Raw genomic sequence first — 17,180 nt, 5'->3', positions numbered from 1 at the left:
AAGACAACCAGTGGAGCTAGCAGGCCTGGAGGAAACTGGCAGAGCAGATGCATTCCACAACAGCAGTTGTGATACAATGTATCTTCAGCTTATAGGTTGGGGTCAGAGAGAAGGTAAGGTTAGCGTGCAGCTTGTATAGCTGATGTATTAGCTAGATCCCCTTATAAGCAGTGAGTATAAAAGAACTTCAAGTGCAGGCAGCCACCCATCCAGGTCATGGCTTAAGTTAACGTTCTGCCCACTTCACATATAGACCATATTCATTATTTGAATATGATTAGTAAGCTTCTTGCAACACAGTCTAATATTTTTAAATGGGAAAGATTTTGCTAAGCTTTAGGCTACTGATGAGCTGTATTAATACAAGGTAGGATTATGACTATTAATTCCATTCTTAGGTTGCTGAAGAAACATTTCTGTTTTGCCACAGCTGCCTATTTTCATATTTAAAAAACTGCAAATGGTACTGTAGTTTTCTCTCCTCCCTTCTCCCTACCCCCCAGGTAGGTGGTATCTGGGAATGTGCCTAGAACCTTTTGAAAAAAGATGAACAGAGGAGGGAGGCCTAACAGCCGTGAGAGGAGAACAACTTCCGGATAGGCTGCCTATGCCAGCAGCACAGAGGCTGGTAGCGGAACGGCTGCCTCTGTTCTAAAAGGCTTTGCTGGTCTCTTGATTGTGAAAAACCAGCAAAATAACTGCATATTGGGTTGAAAGTCATTACCTTGGTCCTGGATTAATCTCTTCAGTAAAACAAGCTTTGCTGACTGCAGAAGTCACATGAACTTGCAGTGGGAAATTCTATCTAGAAGGACTAATGCTGACCTGTGACTATCTCATTGAGTGTTTTTTTGGAAGGCACTTGTGCTTTTGACATTTAAGGTATTTAAAATTAAAGTTTCAGCATCTAAAACTAAAAAAGCTGCTTTGGACTTACAAAGATATTTGTTAACCAAGTTGCAGTATATGTGGTTTAGCTTGAGTTTTTGTTATTATTTATTTTGAAACTTGACTGATTTGATCTTACAGAATAAAGAATTTTGAAGGGGTAAGGCATTCTACAATTATCTACTGAGTGCCTTCTATGTGCAGGGCCCTGGGTTACGTGTTGGGATGTGAAGGTCTTTTTGTTCCATGCCTTTAGGATCTGTCCTCAGACTTAATAAAACAGGCAGTGGTATCTGCCCTCTCCTTATTTCACAGAGTAGCCTAAAGGAAAAAACTTGCTCAATTGGATGTTGAGTCTGGGTGGGTTTTAAGTGGAAGAATACCCAGGTATTTCCCCTGGGGCCTGCTTGCCAAATAGTGGTATACATGATCGTTACTGCATGGCTGTTAGTCTCTGCTTTCATTTTTGGTGTGAATCATGCTAGAAAGAAAGTGGAAAGCACAAATCTGTGCTCCCTTGATTTTTGCTTTGTAACCTGTGGGTTCTACTAATTCAGTTTTTGATTTGTTCATTTTAGCTGCCTATGCCTAAGCTGAATTTCAGTCTGTAAGGTGGTACTTCCCTGGCTGGAGAGTACTCGTGACTGAGAAGGGAAAGGTTTTGCAGCTGTAACTAATGAGCACTTCACTGTTCTAGCTTGAGAGTGGCCACAGCTATGTTGCTAGCCTCATGGAGAGAAGATTTTAATCTGTAATAGCTTGCATTTTCAGAGATATTTGCTAAAGGTTTAGCTTAATGGATTCTCCAAGGGAACCTTTTCAGATTTAGTCAGATTGTGATGATATGGAGGAGATTCGCAATTCATAGTCTCATACCATCCTGTTTATTTTAGGAGGCTGAAGTTTATCTTACATTTTGATAAAAATGTTTATCAGAGTTTAAACAGTTTAGGAGAGAGGTTTAAACCATTTAATAGAAGAAAGTATTTCCATGTACTTTAGAAGCATCCAGTAATTTATTTATAAATAATTGCAAGCTGTTTGCCGTTTATTAAAGCCAGTCTTTCAAGCACTTTTCAAACAATTCTCTAGTTCTGGTTTATTTCATTTAAGGAAGTTTCTAATCCAGAGTTTACCAAGTCATTATTTTCCGCTTCAAATTAGTCCTAGTTAGCTGGAATTTACTGTGATGTGTGCATGTTTTTCTTATATCTTTTTCATCGGTATATTCTTTGTTTTAAATCTTTAATGAGTGTAGACAGTCCCAGGGAATGCTACGTTGGCTTTGTGAAGTATAGAATATGGGTGGGCTCTATTAGCACCTCAGCGTCTATTAGCGTTTCTAGGCATCTCTTTATGATTCTTTCAGAAATCAAGACCATTGCCAACTTCAGGGTAAGAATATGCTACAAGGGAATATTCTGAAGTAAACAGAAGCGCTATGAGGTTGTGTCTGTTTTTCGATAGAGTTGGAAAGAAGGGTAAAGAGTTTATTTTAACATGTCAAGGTTATAAGGGGAAAGAAAACTAGAATGTGAGAAAGAAGGATTGTAAAATTGAATAAATGCTAAAAGAGATTGAGTCTTAACCACCACCACCCCTCCCCCCCAAAAAAAAAATCCTCCTGAGACAATTGGTAAGTGACAGTAATTGGCATTTGGGGAGGAATCAGAGTAACCTCTACTCTCCCTCACTTCTGAGCCACATGGTAATGTTGGCTTTTAGGGAAGACAGCATATGGCCTTAAAAAAGGGAACATTTCATAGTCTTTGTTATTATAAGTTTTCAACTTTTTATGTTCTGCTTATAGCAAATCCAGTTTGCTGATGACATGCAGGAGTTCACCAAATTCCCTACCAAGACTGGCCGAAGATCTTTGTCTCGCTCCATCTCCCAGTCCTCCACTGACAGCTACAGTTCAGGTAGGTGTGAGCTTCGTGTCCTCTCCGAGCCTTGAGCTAGTTCACTGCCCAGAGTCCTTCGCTTATCTGAAATCTGAAAATACTTCATGTCAGAACTGCCCATTTTTGTGCCAAACGCTGATAATTAATGGCTGAGCAGTGGGAAGTCCCCAGCCAGGCTCGTAGCTGGGGAAGCTTTTGTCATTTTGAGACTTTTTTCTTCCGGCTGTCTCTGTGTGTGGTCTGTGGCCAGTGACTTGTTGATAGTACTGGGCTGGTTCCCATTCCCACATTTATCCCCTCTCCCATTCCCCCTCCAACACAAAGGGAGGGAATCAGTGGTATTCTGGCTGACAGAAGTGACCTTGAAGAAGAATTGTACTTTGGAAGCTTAGTTTATTTATATAATATCCCTTGCCACCTATCTTTTTATTTCTTGTCCCAACGCTGCTTGATTGTAAGAATAAAAATTAACATTTTAGCTCTTTTATTTATTAGGTTACCCTTTATGTAGAAGTATCCTCCCCTGTTAACCTCTGGAGTGGGAAGGATTCAGATGACTATTATGTGACCCAAATTCTTTTAATTCTCTCCTCCTATTTTAGCTCTATGTCAGTAAAGTCTTTTTCTGATTAGAATTATGATGCTCTCAACTATAGAGAAGGTGTTATGAATATTAACATGGAAAGAGATACCAAATCTTGGGATTTGAGTACTGGAAAAAACATTAGGGGCATCTAATTTAACCAGCTCATTGTTCAACTGAGGAAACTGAGTCCCTAAGAGATTAAGAGGCTTGCCCAAGGTCACAGATGGCTAATCATGTCAGCAAAGAGATTTGTACCAAAAGCTAGTCATTGTCTTTTGCCAGAATATTGTTTGCACTGTATTATTAACATTATGGACTGGATTTGATGTTGATGTGCAAGGAAGAAACAAGGAAACCAACCAACCAAAAAGCATTGTCTTTGTCCTGTGTCTTTGATAACCTAGTTGAGACAAAATAGGCAGACAAGAGCAAATGTGGTATACAGCATTAAGTACTGAAATAAATGAATATACGGATTCACTGTGGGGATAAGTATGCAAGAAAAGGTTCCAGATATAGTGGCTATCACAAATGAAAAGGTACCTTAGAGTGACAAATATGAAAGGTGGTAGGTGACAAGCAGGCTGATTATACCTAAGAAAGAAGACAAATTAATTTTGAAAGATTGAGTTACAAGAGGAAGAAAGATGGAATGGGTGAAGAAGGTTTTAAGAAGTCTTCAAAGATCTTGATGGCCATGTAGTATGGGGACCTATAAGAACATTTTAAAAAGCTTAGTGATATAGTTTAATTGTCATAGTGGGGACGATAACCTTTAGTAGTAGTTGTGTTAGCTGGACTGAAGAAGGACCTATGTGTAGCAGTCAGTGAGAGAGACCTGATTCTCTGGCAGAGACAGTGATGAGGAAAATTTCAGTTCAGAGAGGAAAGGAGTAATATTGCACATCCTCTTGCATATCTATTTAAAATGACATTTTTAACTTTTATGTGCATCTGTTTTTTAAAGTTGATCATTTGGACAGACTTCCATGACTGGCAGTGGAACCAAAGCTGCTCGCATTTTGTGCCATTTTTTTCCATCTCTATATTCCTTCAGTGCGACTTAGTGTAAAGTCCCTTGTAAGATTATCTTATCTATAGCAATGTTTCTCAAAGTGTGGTCCTCAGACCAGCATCAGCAACACCTGGGAACTTGTTAGAAGTGCTAATTCTTGGCCTCCAACCAAGACCTACTGACTGGGAAACTCTGGTGTGGGGCCTAGAAATCTGTGTTTTAATCAGCCGTCCACATGTTGCTGATAGATGCTTTAGATGCTTAAGTTTGAGAACCAGTGATCTATAGAAATAGCATTTCTTATTGCTTAAATTATTCTTCGGTTTTTGCCTAGTTTTCGGTTTTTGTCTAGTTCTAGTCCAGGTTGGTACCGAGTAGTCCTATTTTATGGGTTTCACTAGAGCTGACACAGGGTTAGGATTAGTGGCTCCTTGTCACAGGCACTGGTGGCATCAGGATGGGTAGAAGGGCCACAACAGTGAAAGATCCTCAGCAGTTTCATTCATACCATCTATTAGACCCTAGAACTGAGAGTGATGTAAAAGGTGGCTCCAATTAAGAGAGTTCATTTAACTTAAATGGGAGTCCCTTCAGGGCTGCGCTCTGTAGAATTGGGGCCATTGAGGTTTTTCTGTCCTTGTTTCTTTTCCTGGCTTTAGCTGCATCCTACACAGATAGCTCTGATGATGAGGTTTCCCCACGAGAGAAGCAGCAAACCAACTCCAAGGGCAGCAGCAATTTTTGCGTGAAGAACATAAAGCAGGCAGAATTTGGACGCCGGGAGATCGAAATTGCAGAGCAAGGTAAAGAAAGGGAGTGAGTAAGGGACTCAAATGGGCAAAGGGACCAGAAGCAGCCCTCTTGCTGGTCGTCAGGATCCAGAACCAACTTAAGCCTTGAAAACTCACTTTTGAAGATGTTCTCGGCAAAATACAGCATCCTGGACTTTTTGACAAACACTTCTCTGTGTATGGAGCGTGAGCCTCAGGGTTCTTGTTCTCCCTTTTTCCTGTTCTCAGCACGTGGTAATTACACACAGAGTAGCTTCTATTCTTCTCTCCTGGCACTATATTTAGAGATCTCCGTTGCAGAATCAGCAAATCCTAGATCACTATATATGGTGGTTAGTTCTGTAGGATCCTACCATACCTGCAATCACCAAACCAAAAACACCCAAACCCATTGCCGTCGAGTTGATTCCAACTCTATAGTAGACTCTGCAGGACCCTATAGGACAGAGTAGAACTGCCCTGTAGGGTTTTCCAAGGCTGTAAATCTTTACAGAAGCAGACTGCCACATCTTTCTCCCAAGGAGCAGCTGGTGGGTTCAAACTGCCAACCTTTCAGTTAGCATCTGAGCGCTTTACCACTGCACCACCAGGGCTCTTTCTGCCAATCACAGAGACCCAGATATCCCAGAAGCAGCAGACCTAGCAGGGTTTTAAGCTAAAGATGTGGTGACCTAGGATCTTGTTTGGTCCTGAGCACCCTCTGTTGGAGCAAGAGTAAAAGTGACTGACACTTAATTGGTTAAATCTTGATTTCTCTGTCCCACCTCCAGTAATGTCTCATGGTTCTCCTGTTGTTTCCACCTTGAGGGCATGTTCTATATTGGGAGGGAGTAGGGAAACCAAACTGACACGGTGGGCTCAGGCAGCCTGGGGAAACAGAAGCAAGTGGCTTCTGCTGAGGTTAAAATCTTTCTTCTTCGTCTGATGATTGCATATAGGAGTTCATTAGTCAGTGCCATAGCTACTTCCTTCTCCTCCCAAATGAATAACACTCATCCTCCATTTTGATCCATTTTTACCAGTTTTGAGAATTTCCTTCATTTTCTATTCAGTCCTCTGAAGCAGTGGAGGAAGAGAGGATTTCCAAGTGATCGGATGATGACTCCTCACTGTTCTGCTTTTGACACTGCCAGTCATCATGGAAATAAGTTCAGAGTTGTTCTGCGTCGTCTCACCATATCTCAGCAAATCCAGGCCAGCCCTAGATGTCACTAAGGGAACTGATAATGTTGCTAGTGCACACCTAGCTCAAATCCTCTGTTCTTTCACAGACATGTCTGCTCTGATTTCACTCAGGAAACGTGCTCAAGGGGAGAAGCCCTTGGCTGGTGCTAAAATAGTGGGCTGTACACACATCACAGCCCAGACAGCGGTGAGTTCATGGGGAGAAAAATGAGGGACTTCTGATAAGGAGAAGAAAGGAACAGATTTTTTTCTTTTTTTTTTTAAACTTCTTCTCCTTCCTTATTAGCCAACCTCCAGATGCTAACTATTAGGTGGGACCTCCCTGTTATACAATAATGGAATTCTCTACTTTGTGTAGTTATAATCCACTTTTAGCAAACCTGACTTAGGAAGATCTAGATTTGCAAAAATACGACTGTTATAAAAATGTTATTAAGACTTTTAGGAACATATCTTTTGGGTAAAGTTAGATACCATTGTGCCACCTAACTGGGTTACAAAACGCTTTTCTAATCTCCCATCATAGCACCTGTTGGTTCAGAGGTGATGGGTATTGTTCTCTTAATGAGATTTGCATGCATGCCACTGCTGTCTGGGCCTCTTCTTTTTCACCCTGTCTTCCCACGCATCTGGACAGGTGTTGATTGAGACACTCTGTGCCCTGGGGGCTCAGTGCCGCTGGTCTGCTTGCAACATCTACTCCACTCAGAATGAAGTGGCTGCAGCACTGGCTGAGGCTGGTAAGTTCAACTTTTTTCACCAACTTTGCCTCAAAATAATTATCTGAACATAACTATTGTGTATCAAAATTGTCATTACAGTATCATTTATGTCTAGGAGCTATAAAATTTGGGGGATAATAAAAACATCAACCGGGAGAGATTGGATAATAAAATTAATGTCATATCTATGATGGAATATTATGCTGTCATTAAAAATGATCTTTGAAAATAATCTAATGACATGGGGAAATGCCCAATTCTAATATCAAGTGAACAAGTACAAATATTAAACTATATAAGCTGTATAAATTTGAGCTGAACAAGTCTCTTTTCATCAAAAGTCTCATCAGTTTTGAGAGAGAACACAGGGAAGAAGTATCTTCTCTGTTTATAGTTCACAATTTGGTATTCGATATTGGGTTGAAAAATACATGGACTGCTTGTGAATTTAATTAAACATGAAATAATTTGTCATGTTAAAATGTTCAAAAGCAAGTCATCATAAAGTTTCTTTAAGGACCTCTCATCTTCCTGGAATCCTCAGAAAGTAACTTTATAATACGTTTGGTTTTGTTATTCACTTTTTTCCAGTAAGTATTTATTCCAGAAAATTTAGCAATTTCCAGAAACAAATTCATAGTTCTACTACACAGAGATAATATTTGACCTATCTTCCCCTGTTTTTAAATTCATTTTTGACAGAGATGAAATAAATCTTAGAGTGTGTACAGTTTTGTAACCTAAATAAAATATTTTCAGAGTAGTTTTCCAGCTCACTGAAAAACACTGAAAGCATTGTTTGTAATACTCATTCACATCACCATGTGATTTTACTTCACTGTTTTCCTAAGGTTAAACACTTAAGTTGTTTCAAGATGTTTGCTAATATAAATAATGCTCTACTAAACAACTTTGTATTATACTCATTTTGTTTTCTCTCTTCTGATAGAGTTCTAAGTGAAATTACTAGCCCTAACAGAATAACATTTCAAGGCTCCAGAATATTTATTTTTAATCTCTAAATGTTAACCAAAGTAATTTCTGATCTGAAAGTACTATTTTGACTCCTTTTGCTCTTGGTAATTGTTTCCTTTCCAGGATAGATAGTTTCTTTGGTCTTTTTCTCTTCATGGGTTCTCAGAAAGCATTAGTGGAGTAGGGCACTCCTCAAAGGAAGAATCAGCTGATGTGTTCTGTTTCAATAGGAGTTGCTGTGTTTGCTTGGAAGGGCGAGTCAGAAGACGACTTCTGGTGGTGTATTGACCGCTGTGTGAACATGGATGGGTGGCAGGCCAACATGGTAATAATGCATATCTGTCCTGTACTTCTGACAATAGATTTTCCTTTTTTCCCTCAAAGCATGGTTCCCTAAATATGTTTTGGATGTTTGGTCCTACGCACTGACTTTGTTGCTAAAGTGTTTAGCTTGGTACCTGTTCAGAATTGGTACTGAGTACTGAATGGAAAGGTGGGGGAAGGGTAAGACTAGCTGAACACATGTGACTCGAGCACAGCAGAATGAATTAGAAGGAAATGATGTGGTACCTTTTTTTAGTACGATTCTAGTTTTTTTCTTTCCACTCCAGCTCTCCTTTGCGTTCAAAGGGTCCGCATATTTCAACACTCTAGAGTAAAGATGAATCTGTGATAAGCCTAATAATACTCTACGTCATAGCCTAGGACAAACCTAGAAATCCTTTTAACCATTTTACACCAACAAATTTCGCTGTATTTCCACTGTCTAAGCCTGCTCTAAGGAGCTCTAAGAAGTGCTCTGCCAAAACATACAGGGCTCTCTTACTAGTGCAGAAAGTGGGTTCAAAGTTCCCCCCAGCTCTAGCAGCCTGAATGCCCATAGAAGTCTTCTGGCTGTTCTATAGATCCTGGATGATGGGGGAGACTTAACCCACTGGGTTTATAAGAAGTATCCAAACGTGTTTAAGAAGATCCGAGGCATTGTGGAAGAGAGCGTGACTGGTGTTCACAGGTAACAGATTCTGGAGTAGCTGCCCCTTGTGTCCTTGCCTCAGCAAATTCTTCTGGTCTCTGTTAGGCTTTAGGGCTGTGTTCCAGATTTAGAGTAACTAAATGGGAACATCTTCACTAGACAAGACTTTCGAGTTTTTATTCTTTGAAAAACCAAAGTGACCTTATAAGGAAGTTATTTCAGGTTCTAGTTCACATATTTTTCTCTCCCATTTACTCCACTGAGTGATTCTCAGCCAGTGTTGGGAGGTGGGGAGTGAGTGTACCTTGAAAAACTGTATTCAATATTGTATTATAATTTTATATTTGAAATATGTAAAAAAGAAAAACATCCTATTGTAAAACTATTCGTTATGCACACTCCAGAAAATAAAACTGGGCAAAATATTGTTGGCTTGTGGGGATACATAAAAGATAACTGAAAGTGTGTTTCTCAGTCAGGGGCATATTGCACATGCTCTCACACACACACAGGGACCCATTTCAGAATCAATGATAATCTTTGTTTATCAGAAGTAGCCATGGATTTTTAAAGCTTGAGAAATGTTGGTGTAAGGAAATATGTAAGAGAAGTAAATTTCTTCAGTTGAAAGGATTTTTTTTTTTCTTCTAAGAAGAAAGTAGGGGAGGGGGCAGGGAAAAAGAAAATAAAAAGTAAGGTGAGATGACAAAGAGATGATCTTGTTGACTAGTACCTTGGGCAGTTAATAAGGCTGGGAGGGCAGCGTGGACCTTGAAGAGAATTAGGCAGGTTTTGCCACATTTTACGCTTTAGCGGCTAACTTGGTTTTTGTGGCCTCTTTTCCCTTTAGGTTGTATCAGCTCTCCAAAGCTGGGAAGCTCTGTGTTCCGGCCATGAACGTCAATGATTCTGTTACCAAACAGAAATTTGATAACTTGTACTGCTGCCGAGAATCCATTTTGGATGGGTAGGTTGAAATTTATAGAGATTGAAACTTTAGGGGGGTAGATTTGGAGTGGGTTGCAGTGTTCATCTGCTATCACTCCAGCCATGTCCCCTGATCATCTCTTGGCTTTAAAAGTTTGTTAGAGGGCCCATTTCGTACTGAGCTCAGCCCGCTTCCAATTGCAGTTGTCAGGGGCATTGCTCCACGCTTTTAACTTCATGCAGAGGGACTGTTTGAGTTAATTATGTTTGAATTGAGCCCTTGTCTGTTTCCACAGCCTCAAGAGGACTACAGATGTGATGTTTGGTGGGAAACAAGTGGTGGTGTGTGGCTATGGTGAGGTAAATAGCTGGGCCTCAATGTCTCTCTCTGTCTTTTCGTAGACTTACTAGGAATGTTGGGTGAAGACTTGTGCTGTCAGTCTAGAGTCACTCATGCAGGGTTTAAAGTCTGCTTTTAAAGAATGTATCTCAAAAGAATAGCAGAAGTCTTTTATTCAGAGCTGTAAGTAAGACGTTCAAATGAAGTGAGTTTTCAGATTTCACCAGTTTGTCTTGTGGAATGGAATCTCAGCATCATTTCCCCCCAGTTACAACAAAATCTTTTGTGAGGCTTAATTCAAGTGCATATGTAGCATTTTAGCCCAACGGGTGACTTGCTCTGGAGTGGAGGGTGGGGTCCAAAGTGGTATATAGTTGCTTATTTCTAAACTGGAATAGGTTTTGGGGGATTTTATTGTCATCAGCTATGACCCATGGAAGCTCCTAACCTGCTAGACGGTTCTTAAATAGATGCATCTCAAGTAAGAGTTACCAGGTTTTTCAGAATAAGAAATTAGAGGTTATAGTTGCTCTTCCTTGGCCTTGTTTCCCTAATGATAACACCTTTTATTTCTTTGATCTTTTTTACTATGCAAAGCTCCAGCCCTTACTATGAAATGTTTGCTAAATTACCTGTCTGACTTTTAAGATTTACAGCATAATCTGGGTCCATTTCTGCTCTGCCTGGGGTTGGAGCATCCCTGCGTGTGCTCACTAGATGCTGAGTGATTTCAGGAAGGTTAATTCCCATCTCCCAAACAGCCCGCCTAACCCACCACCCATGCCTTAATGAGCCTGACAGCCTGACTTCTTTCTTGTGCTCTGCAGGTGGGAAAGGGCTGTTGTGCTGCTCTCAAGGCTCTTGGAGCAATTGTCTACATCACAGAAATCGACCCCATCTGTGCTCTCCAGGCCTGGTAAGAGCAGATTGGTAATACTATTAGATTCACTCTGGGTACCTTATATTCCTGAGGGCTCATGATTGATCACGTTCACCTTTCCTCGCAGAAATCTCACAGGGGGGAAGAAAGCTAGGATTGCTAATCCTGAGGCTTTCCTAGAGCTTCTTGGCATTTCCTTTCCTGGGTGGAATCTTGGGGAGTCTGAAGAGGCCAGTGTGTGTCGTTTAATACAGCTGGTCACTTGTCATCCCTGTGAGGTAGCACTGATCTGACTTTAGAAGATTTAGTTGCCTCATTTTGTGACCAGCTTCTCTCCCACTGCCTTCTTGCTTTGGTCATAATGTTCTTTCCTTTTCTTCCAGCATGGATGGGTTCAGGGTGGTAAAGCTAAATGAAGTCATCCGGCAAGTTGATGTCGTAATAACTTGCACAGGTAAGTATCAGTGCTTTGATGTACATAGAGGAGTGTTAACTCAGAAGCTAAATCTTGGAAGTTGTCTGACTGACTTCCATATGAAGTTGGTGCTAGGTTTAAAGCTCAGAACTAGAGAGTTCTGGTAAGCTATCAGAACCTTAGCATGTTTTCCAGAGCAAAGAGCCTTTCTCCCCAGTGGCTTTTTGTCCCGCTCAGTTTTAAACTAAACTGAGCCGAAAGAGTTATATGCACACTTCTTTCCTCATAGTGTGTACGTGATCTTAGATGCTAGCAAACCTCTTCTTCTTGCATGTTCTAACTGAAAGCCAGTTGATACCTTTTTGCCCCCAGCATCTCTTTCCTCAGCCACCCTTCTTTCCTTTTAGGAAATAAGAATGTAGTGACACGGGAGCACTTGGACCGCATGAAGAACAGTTGTATTGTATGCAATATGGGCCACTCCAACACAGAAATTGATGTGGTAAGGCTTATCGCATTCATTTTTGCTGGGCCTTTCTCCTCTTCCTTCCATTATAGCCACAACCTGCTGTGCCTTCTTTTCAGACCAGCCTCCGCACTCCTGAGCTGACATGGGAACGAGTACGGTCTCAGGTGGACCATGTCATCTGGCCAGATGGCAAACGCGTCGTTCTCCTGGCAGAGGTACACACACAGAAGAGCCCTGGCAGTGCACCATAGCAGTTGGGGTGGAGGCAGGGAATAAATATTTGGACCTAGGCTTCCCTGAATGTTGTTTTTTGATAGAAGTATAATTTCAAAATGTCTGATCCCCAAAATAGAATCACTCAAAAATTCTACTTTTTACTAAGAAACACTATTTCCTTACCACAACTGATTCTTCAGCTTTTCAGACTCAAGTAGACTTAGGGAAAATAGGATAAAACCTGGAGTTCTGATCTGAAACGTAGTTTTTCCTCTTCTGACTGAGTCTAGAGGGATAGAAAGCCCTTTCCTGTTCTTGCCTGACTTGTGTGACATTGGATCTGAGACACAGGGATGACACAGCTGATGCCAGGGCTCTCTTTTACCTTTTCAGGGTCGTCTGCTCAATCTGAGCTGCTCCACAGTCCCCACGTTTGTTCTGTCCATCACAGCTACAACACAGGTGTGTGACACAGTGCCTGCTTATCCTGCAGTGATACTAGTGGGACTGGGCAGAGATCAGAGTTCCGATGAGTGTGGGGCGGGGGAGGTCAGACCTCTCGGAAGTGAGCGCTGTGCTGTGTTATCAGCCTGTTCTTTTTTCAGGTCATAAGTTGTCAAGACTTAGGCTTCTTCAGGTATAGAAAAGAGTCATTAGTCAGGCACAGTCAGTGTTTGGCATCCGTTTGAGTTGGCTGTTTTGGTTGAGAATCTAGTGTTCCAGCTTAGTTGTATTTAGTCTGTTCTTTTATCAGTAACTAAACAAAACCACCAACAAATCCTGTTGGGGTATGTGCCAGCGTTTATTCCAGGCCGAGTCCTGGGTGCTGTTGCTATGGTAGATCACTGTAGTACTTCCTACTAAGACCTTGTTAGACCTGGTTTATTTTTATGCCCCCATCAAAGAAGTGTTTGTTTTTTCTGACCCTCCCTTCCCACTTTAGGCACTGGCACTAATAGAACTCTACAATGCACCTGAGGGACGGTACAAACAAGATGTGTACTTGCTCCCTAAGAAAATGGGTGAGTAGACACCGACACTGATCCTCAGACAGCTGCGTGGTTTGGTAAAATGAGTATCATGAAAAGCATTGGCTTTAGAGTCAGAGTTCTAATCCCAGTCCTAGCATGTAGTGGTTGTTTGACCTCGGCACAAATTCTAATCCCCCTGAGTCTCAGTTTCTTTATCCGTAAAGTGGGAATACCAGTGCATACATTGCAGCATTGTATTCAGAATTACAGATGATGAGTAAAAGTGCTTAGCACTGTGGCTTAGGGTAGATGCTCTTATATTAAGTAACCTCATAAGTTCGTGAACTGTCTCAATTTCCCCAGTGCAACTAAGTATATCCTGGGACCAAAAAGAGAGAAACAATCACAAATTTTATCGTCCATCTTCTGTGTAGATACGCAGACCACCTCTCACCTGACTGCCTGTAATTCCAGACACTGCCCCGCTGTATTCATGTTACATAATGCATCATCTCTAGTTCTTTACCTTTTTGAACAGTGGTGCCCACCTCCCATCTCTCATTGGTCAGTCCAAATCCCTGACCTCTGAAAGCTAAAATTTCTTGCTCTCAGCCCCTCCCACAGCTTACTTCAAATTGGTTAAAAAAAAATTTTTTTTTTTTTCATTTTCATAAAGGCAATGCCAGGGAGGCTTATCCATACTATCGAAGAATAGTAAATGTGTGCTAGCTACCTTAGAAATATATGATCCTAAGATTTGAGGCCTTTATTGTTCTTATCCTAAATAAGTGTTTATGACACAAAGCTCTTTATGAGCTTCCTAGTATTTGCTTTGACTCATAATTTAACTATAATTTAATCCATTGAAGGAGGTTGCTGTAGAAACATGAGAGTAGTATGTGGCATGTTGGCCACTGAGGTGATGGCTAAAAACTTTGCCAGAGAAGGAGAAGGTGATACAAGCCCACCCCATTTTGTCACCCTGGTAAGGGAAGTGCACTCTGGATATACTGAGAGAAGTTCCCTGCCAGAAAGACAGCTTTGAGGTTTTCTTTTAATTGACCATTTCAAGTTGTGGATTCTTTCAAAGTCACTCCATCCATTGCCCACACTCTCAAGATCTTCAAATGAAAATAGAAAGGAGTATTTAAAATGTGGTCCTCTCCCCTGCCACTTTGCTCTTCCTAGATGAGTATGTTGCCAGTTTGCACCTGCCGTCATTTGATGCCCACCTGACAGAGCTGACAGATGACCAAGCAAAATATCTGGGACTCAACAAAAATGGGCCATTCAAACCCAATTATTACAGGTAATTTCTTCCCTGTTCTTCCACAGGGTTCTTCTGAAAGGCCCTTTTCCCCAGTAGTAAACGAAGCAGGCTAGCCAGCTTTCCTAAGTGAAGATGAGGAACTATACCTGATTTTGGAGAATACAAGAACTCTGTTTCAGATTAACTGAGTAGGCAGAGAACTTGTATATCCAGTGGTAGATGTGAAGAAGTATGAATTTTCTGAAATTTTAGAGGTTGGTCCTCACCCCCAGAGATTCTGATACAATTGGAATGGAATGGAATGGGGCCCAGGCAAAGTTATTTTGAAAGCTATCTAGGTTATTTAATGTGTGGTCAGGGTTGAAAACCACTAAGTTATATTATTAGGGAGCAGAAGGTAAAAACCAGAGATGGCATCATCAGAACCCTGAGGAAGAACAGGGAAGAATGCTGAGCCCACAGATGGCCTGGGAATGACTGCAGGGGTCCCCAGCTTGGGCCCTGGAGGGACCTAGAGAATGTGCTGGTTCTGATTCTTGTCTTGGAACTCACATATGGAAGACAGGAGTACTGACCAGTCTCTCCTTCTTTACAGATACTAATGGACCATATTACCAAGGACCAGTCCACATGAACCACACAAATCTAAAAGAAATATTTTTTAAGATAATTTTTATTTTCTTCATACTCCTTTCCTCTTGATTTTTTTTCCCCATAATTTCATTCTTGTTTTTCATCTCATTATCCAAGTTCTGCAGACCACACAGGAACTTGCTTCATGGCTCTTTAGATGAAACTGAGGTTCAAGATTCCTCACCCTAGTCACTAACGAAGGATTTTACTCTCCCAGCCCAGAAAGGTGATTCCTTCTTTACCATTTCTGGGGACTTTAGTCTTAATCGGGTACCTTATTAACAGGAAATGCTAAGGTACCTTCTATGTGGAACAATCTGCAATGTCTAAATTGCCTTAAAAGAGCCCATTTCTCAGCTGCTGAAATCAGTGCTCTTTCACTTCTTCAGAGGAGCGGGGTTGGTAGCTTACCAGCCAGGTAGGTTAGATATAGGTGGTGCATGTTAATTTCCCTCTGAAGTTCCAAGCCCTGTTTCCTGTGTAAAGGTGGTATGTCTGGTTCAGAGATGTGTAATAATGAGTGTTGTTTATTAAGGTCCAGTAGGCCCACTTGGATTCAGTACAGCCCTTCGTCTACTCCTAGTAAACCCTCTCGTTTTTCTAGTTTTTAACCAGACTGCACTTTATTAAGTTGAATTTTGTCCCCTAGCATTTGTTATTTCTGTTGTACAAAAAAAAAATTCTTAGCGTTAACACTGAGGAACTGCTTCAGTGCTTGGTTAGTTGTTACCAGTTCCTCTATTTGAACCTTTGGAGCTATGAGTGCCGAGTTGAGTCTAGTGAAATGCTGGTCTCAAGCTCTGATAAGTCCCTCTGTTTCTATAGTTTATAGCATCAGTGAGCTGGGGCCATAACAGCAAAGTCTATCAGCTCTGCCCTGTATAGCTTGTGCTGAAGGCGAATTTCTTGAGCCACTACGCAGTATAAAGCACTGAGCTCCCTCTTTAGGATTTATCCTTTAAGAGCAAATTTCTGGTCTGCTGTGCTTCTGCAGCCTAAAATATTTAAAGGGAGGTAGAGGTGGATGGGAGGAAGAAGGATAAATTGGGCCAGGGTGAGAGAAATCTAGCTGTGTATAATTTGTCTGGGACTTCAGGCCCTATGTAACATTAGTTTTACCGAAACGGTGCCACTTTTGATAGACCCATACCGCAAAAACTTTATGAACCAAGATTTAAAGGGCAGTTTGTGTGTAGAGAAAGAAAGTAATCAGGAGGTCCTGGCTCACGCACGGGAAGAATCCCCAGGGAGGCTCTCTCCAATCAGGAGAGCTGCGTTCCCATGCCGTGCACCCTGCTTACCAGCATCTCTGCATGGTCAGATGAGCTTTATTCTGCTCACGAGCTTTAACTATATAATTATCCAAGATTCTCAATCCTCAACTTGTTCTAGCTTGTGATCCTTCAAAGTTGGGTCGGCATTCGTGCCAGGTACTAGAAAATTTCATTTCTCTATTGCCACTGATCAGAGAGACAGACGTTAAAAACAGGAACATAAGAAAGGAAAGCTTTCACCTGCAGCTTCCTAGCAGGGGACAATTGTCTTGCCAAAACTTTTTTCCCTGTCCTCTGTTCCTCCCCACTGAGTCCGTTCCCACTCCTTGCCAGTGTGACCACCCTTTCTTCTCTGTAGATGCTAACGGTTCAAGCCCTTTTTCCCAGGGCACTTAACCAGCCAATCAGAACACCACATCCACATTAGGGGCGGTAACCTGGCCAACAGTGTATATCACGCGTCAGCTCTGCTGGAAGGAAGGGGCCAGGTCCTGCTGCCCTCCGGCCTGTCCCAGCTCCCATATCAATTTCTGTGTCCATAGGAATAATAGGTAAGGGCTCCATCTCTGTCAAGCCATGTAACAAAGGACACTGTGGAAAAATGTCTGGCATCAGAGGGAGCGTGTGGAGAGCAACTTGGGAGGAACAAGTTTATTTTGTATTGAATGATTTTTAATGAATGCAATATTAATCCTTGCAGATGAGCAATAATCATTAAAGTCAGTTAAAATGATAAGACTTTATTG

At 41.4% G+C, this 17,180-nt stretch overlaps 1 protein-coding gene across 3 annotated transcripts in view; it reads left to right on the top strand.

The window, feature by feature from the left end:
- Nucleotides 1–15,828, top strand: part of AHCYL1 (adenosylhomocysteinase like 1) — a 46,395-nt gene extending 30,567 nt beyond the window's left edge. Inside the window, exons 2-17 of one of the 3 annotated variants that reach the window (XM_004390427.1) lie at nt 2,699–2,810; nt 5,053–5,196; nt 6,456–6,556; nt 7,007–7,109; nt 8,297–8,391; nt 8,972–9,078; nt 9,890–10,006; nt 10,263–10,326; nt 11,134–11,222; nt 11,570–11,640; nt 12,009–12,103; nt 12,187–12,285; nt 12,680–12,748; nt 13,230–13,308; nt 14,446–14,566; nt 15,123–15,828. In XM_004390427.1, the coding sequence (XP_004390484.1) occupies nt 2,699–2,810; nt 5,053–5,196; nt 6,456–6,556; nt 7,007–7,109; nt 8,297–8,391; nt 8,972–9,078; nt 9,890–10,006; nt 10,263–10,326; nt 11,134–11,222; nt 11,570–11,640; nt 12,009–12,103; nt 12,187–12,285; nt 12,680–12,748; nt 13,230–13,308; nt 14,446–14,566; nt 15,123–15,129 (1,473 nt within the window). In that variant the 3' untranslated portion in view covers nt 15,130–15,828. Of the gene's footprint in view, nt 1–2,698; nt 2,811–5,052; nt 5,197–5,692; nt 6,557–7,006; nt 7,110–8,296; nt 8,392–8,971; nt 9,079–9,889; nt 10,007–10,262; nt 10,327–11,133; nt 11,223–11,569; nt 11,641–12,008; nt 12,104–12,186; nt 12,286–12,679; nt 12,749–13,229; nt 13,309–14,445; nt 14,571–15,122 lie in introns of those variants that run through there. The other 2 variants (XM_004390430.2, XM_023725327.1) reach the window with 2 other exon arrangements.
- Nucleotides 15,829–17,180: the final 1,352 nt, after the last annotated feature.

This window comes from Trichechus manatus, unplaced genomic scaffold, assembly GCF_000243295.1.
Source record: "Trichechus manatus latirostris isolate Lorelei unplaced genomic scaffold, TriManLat1.0 scaffold00297, whole genome shotgun sequence".
Lineage (NCBI taxonomy): Eukaryota > Metazoa > Chordata > Mammalia > Sirenia > Trichechidae > Trichechus > Trichechus manatus.
This window is presented reverse-complemented; position numbering and strand designations above follow the sequence as displayed.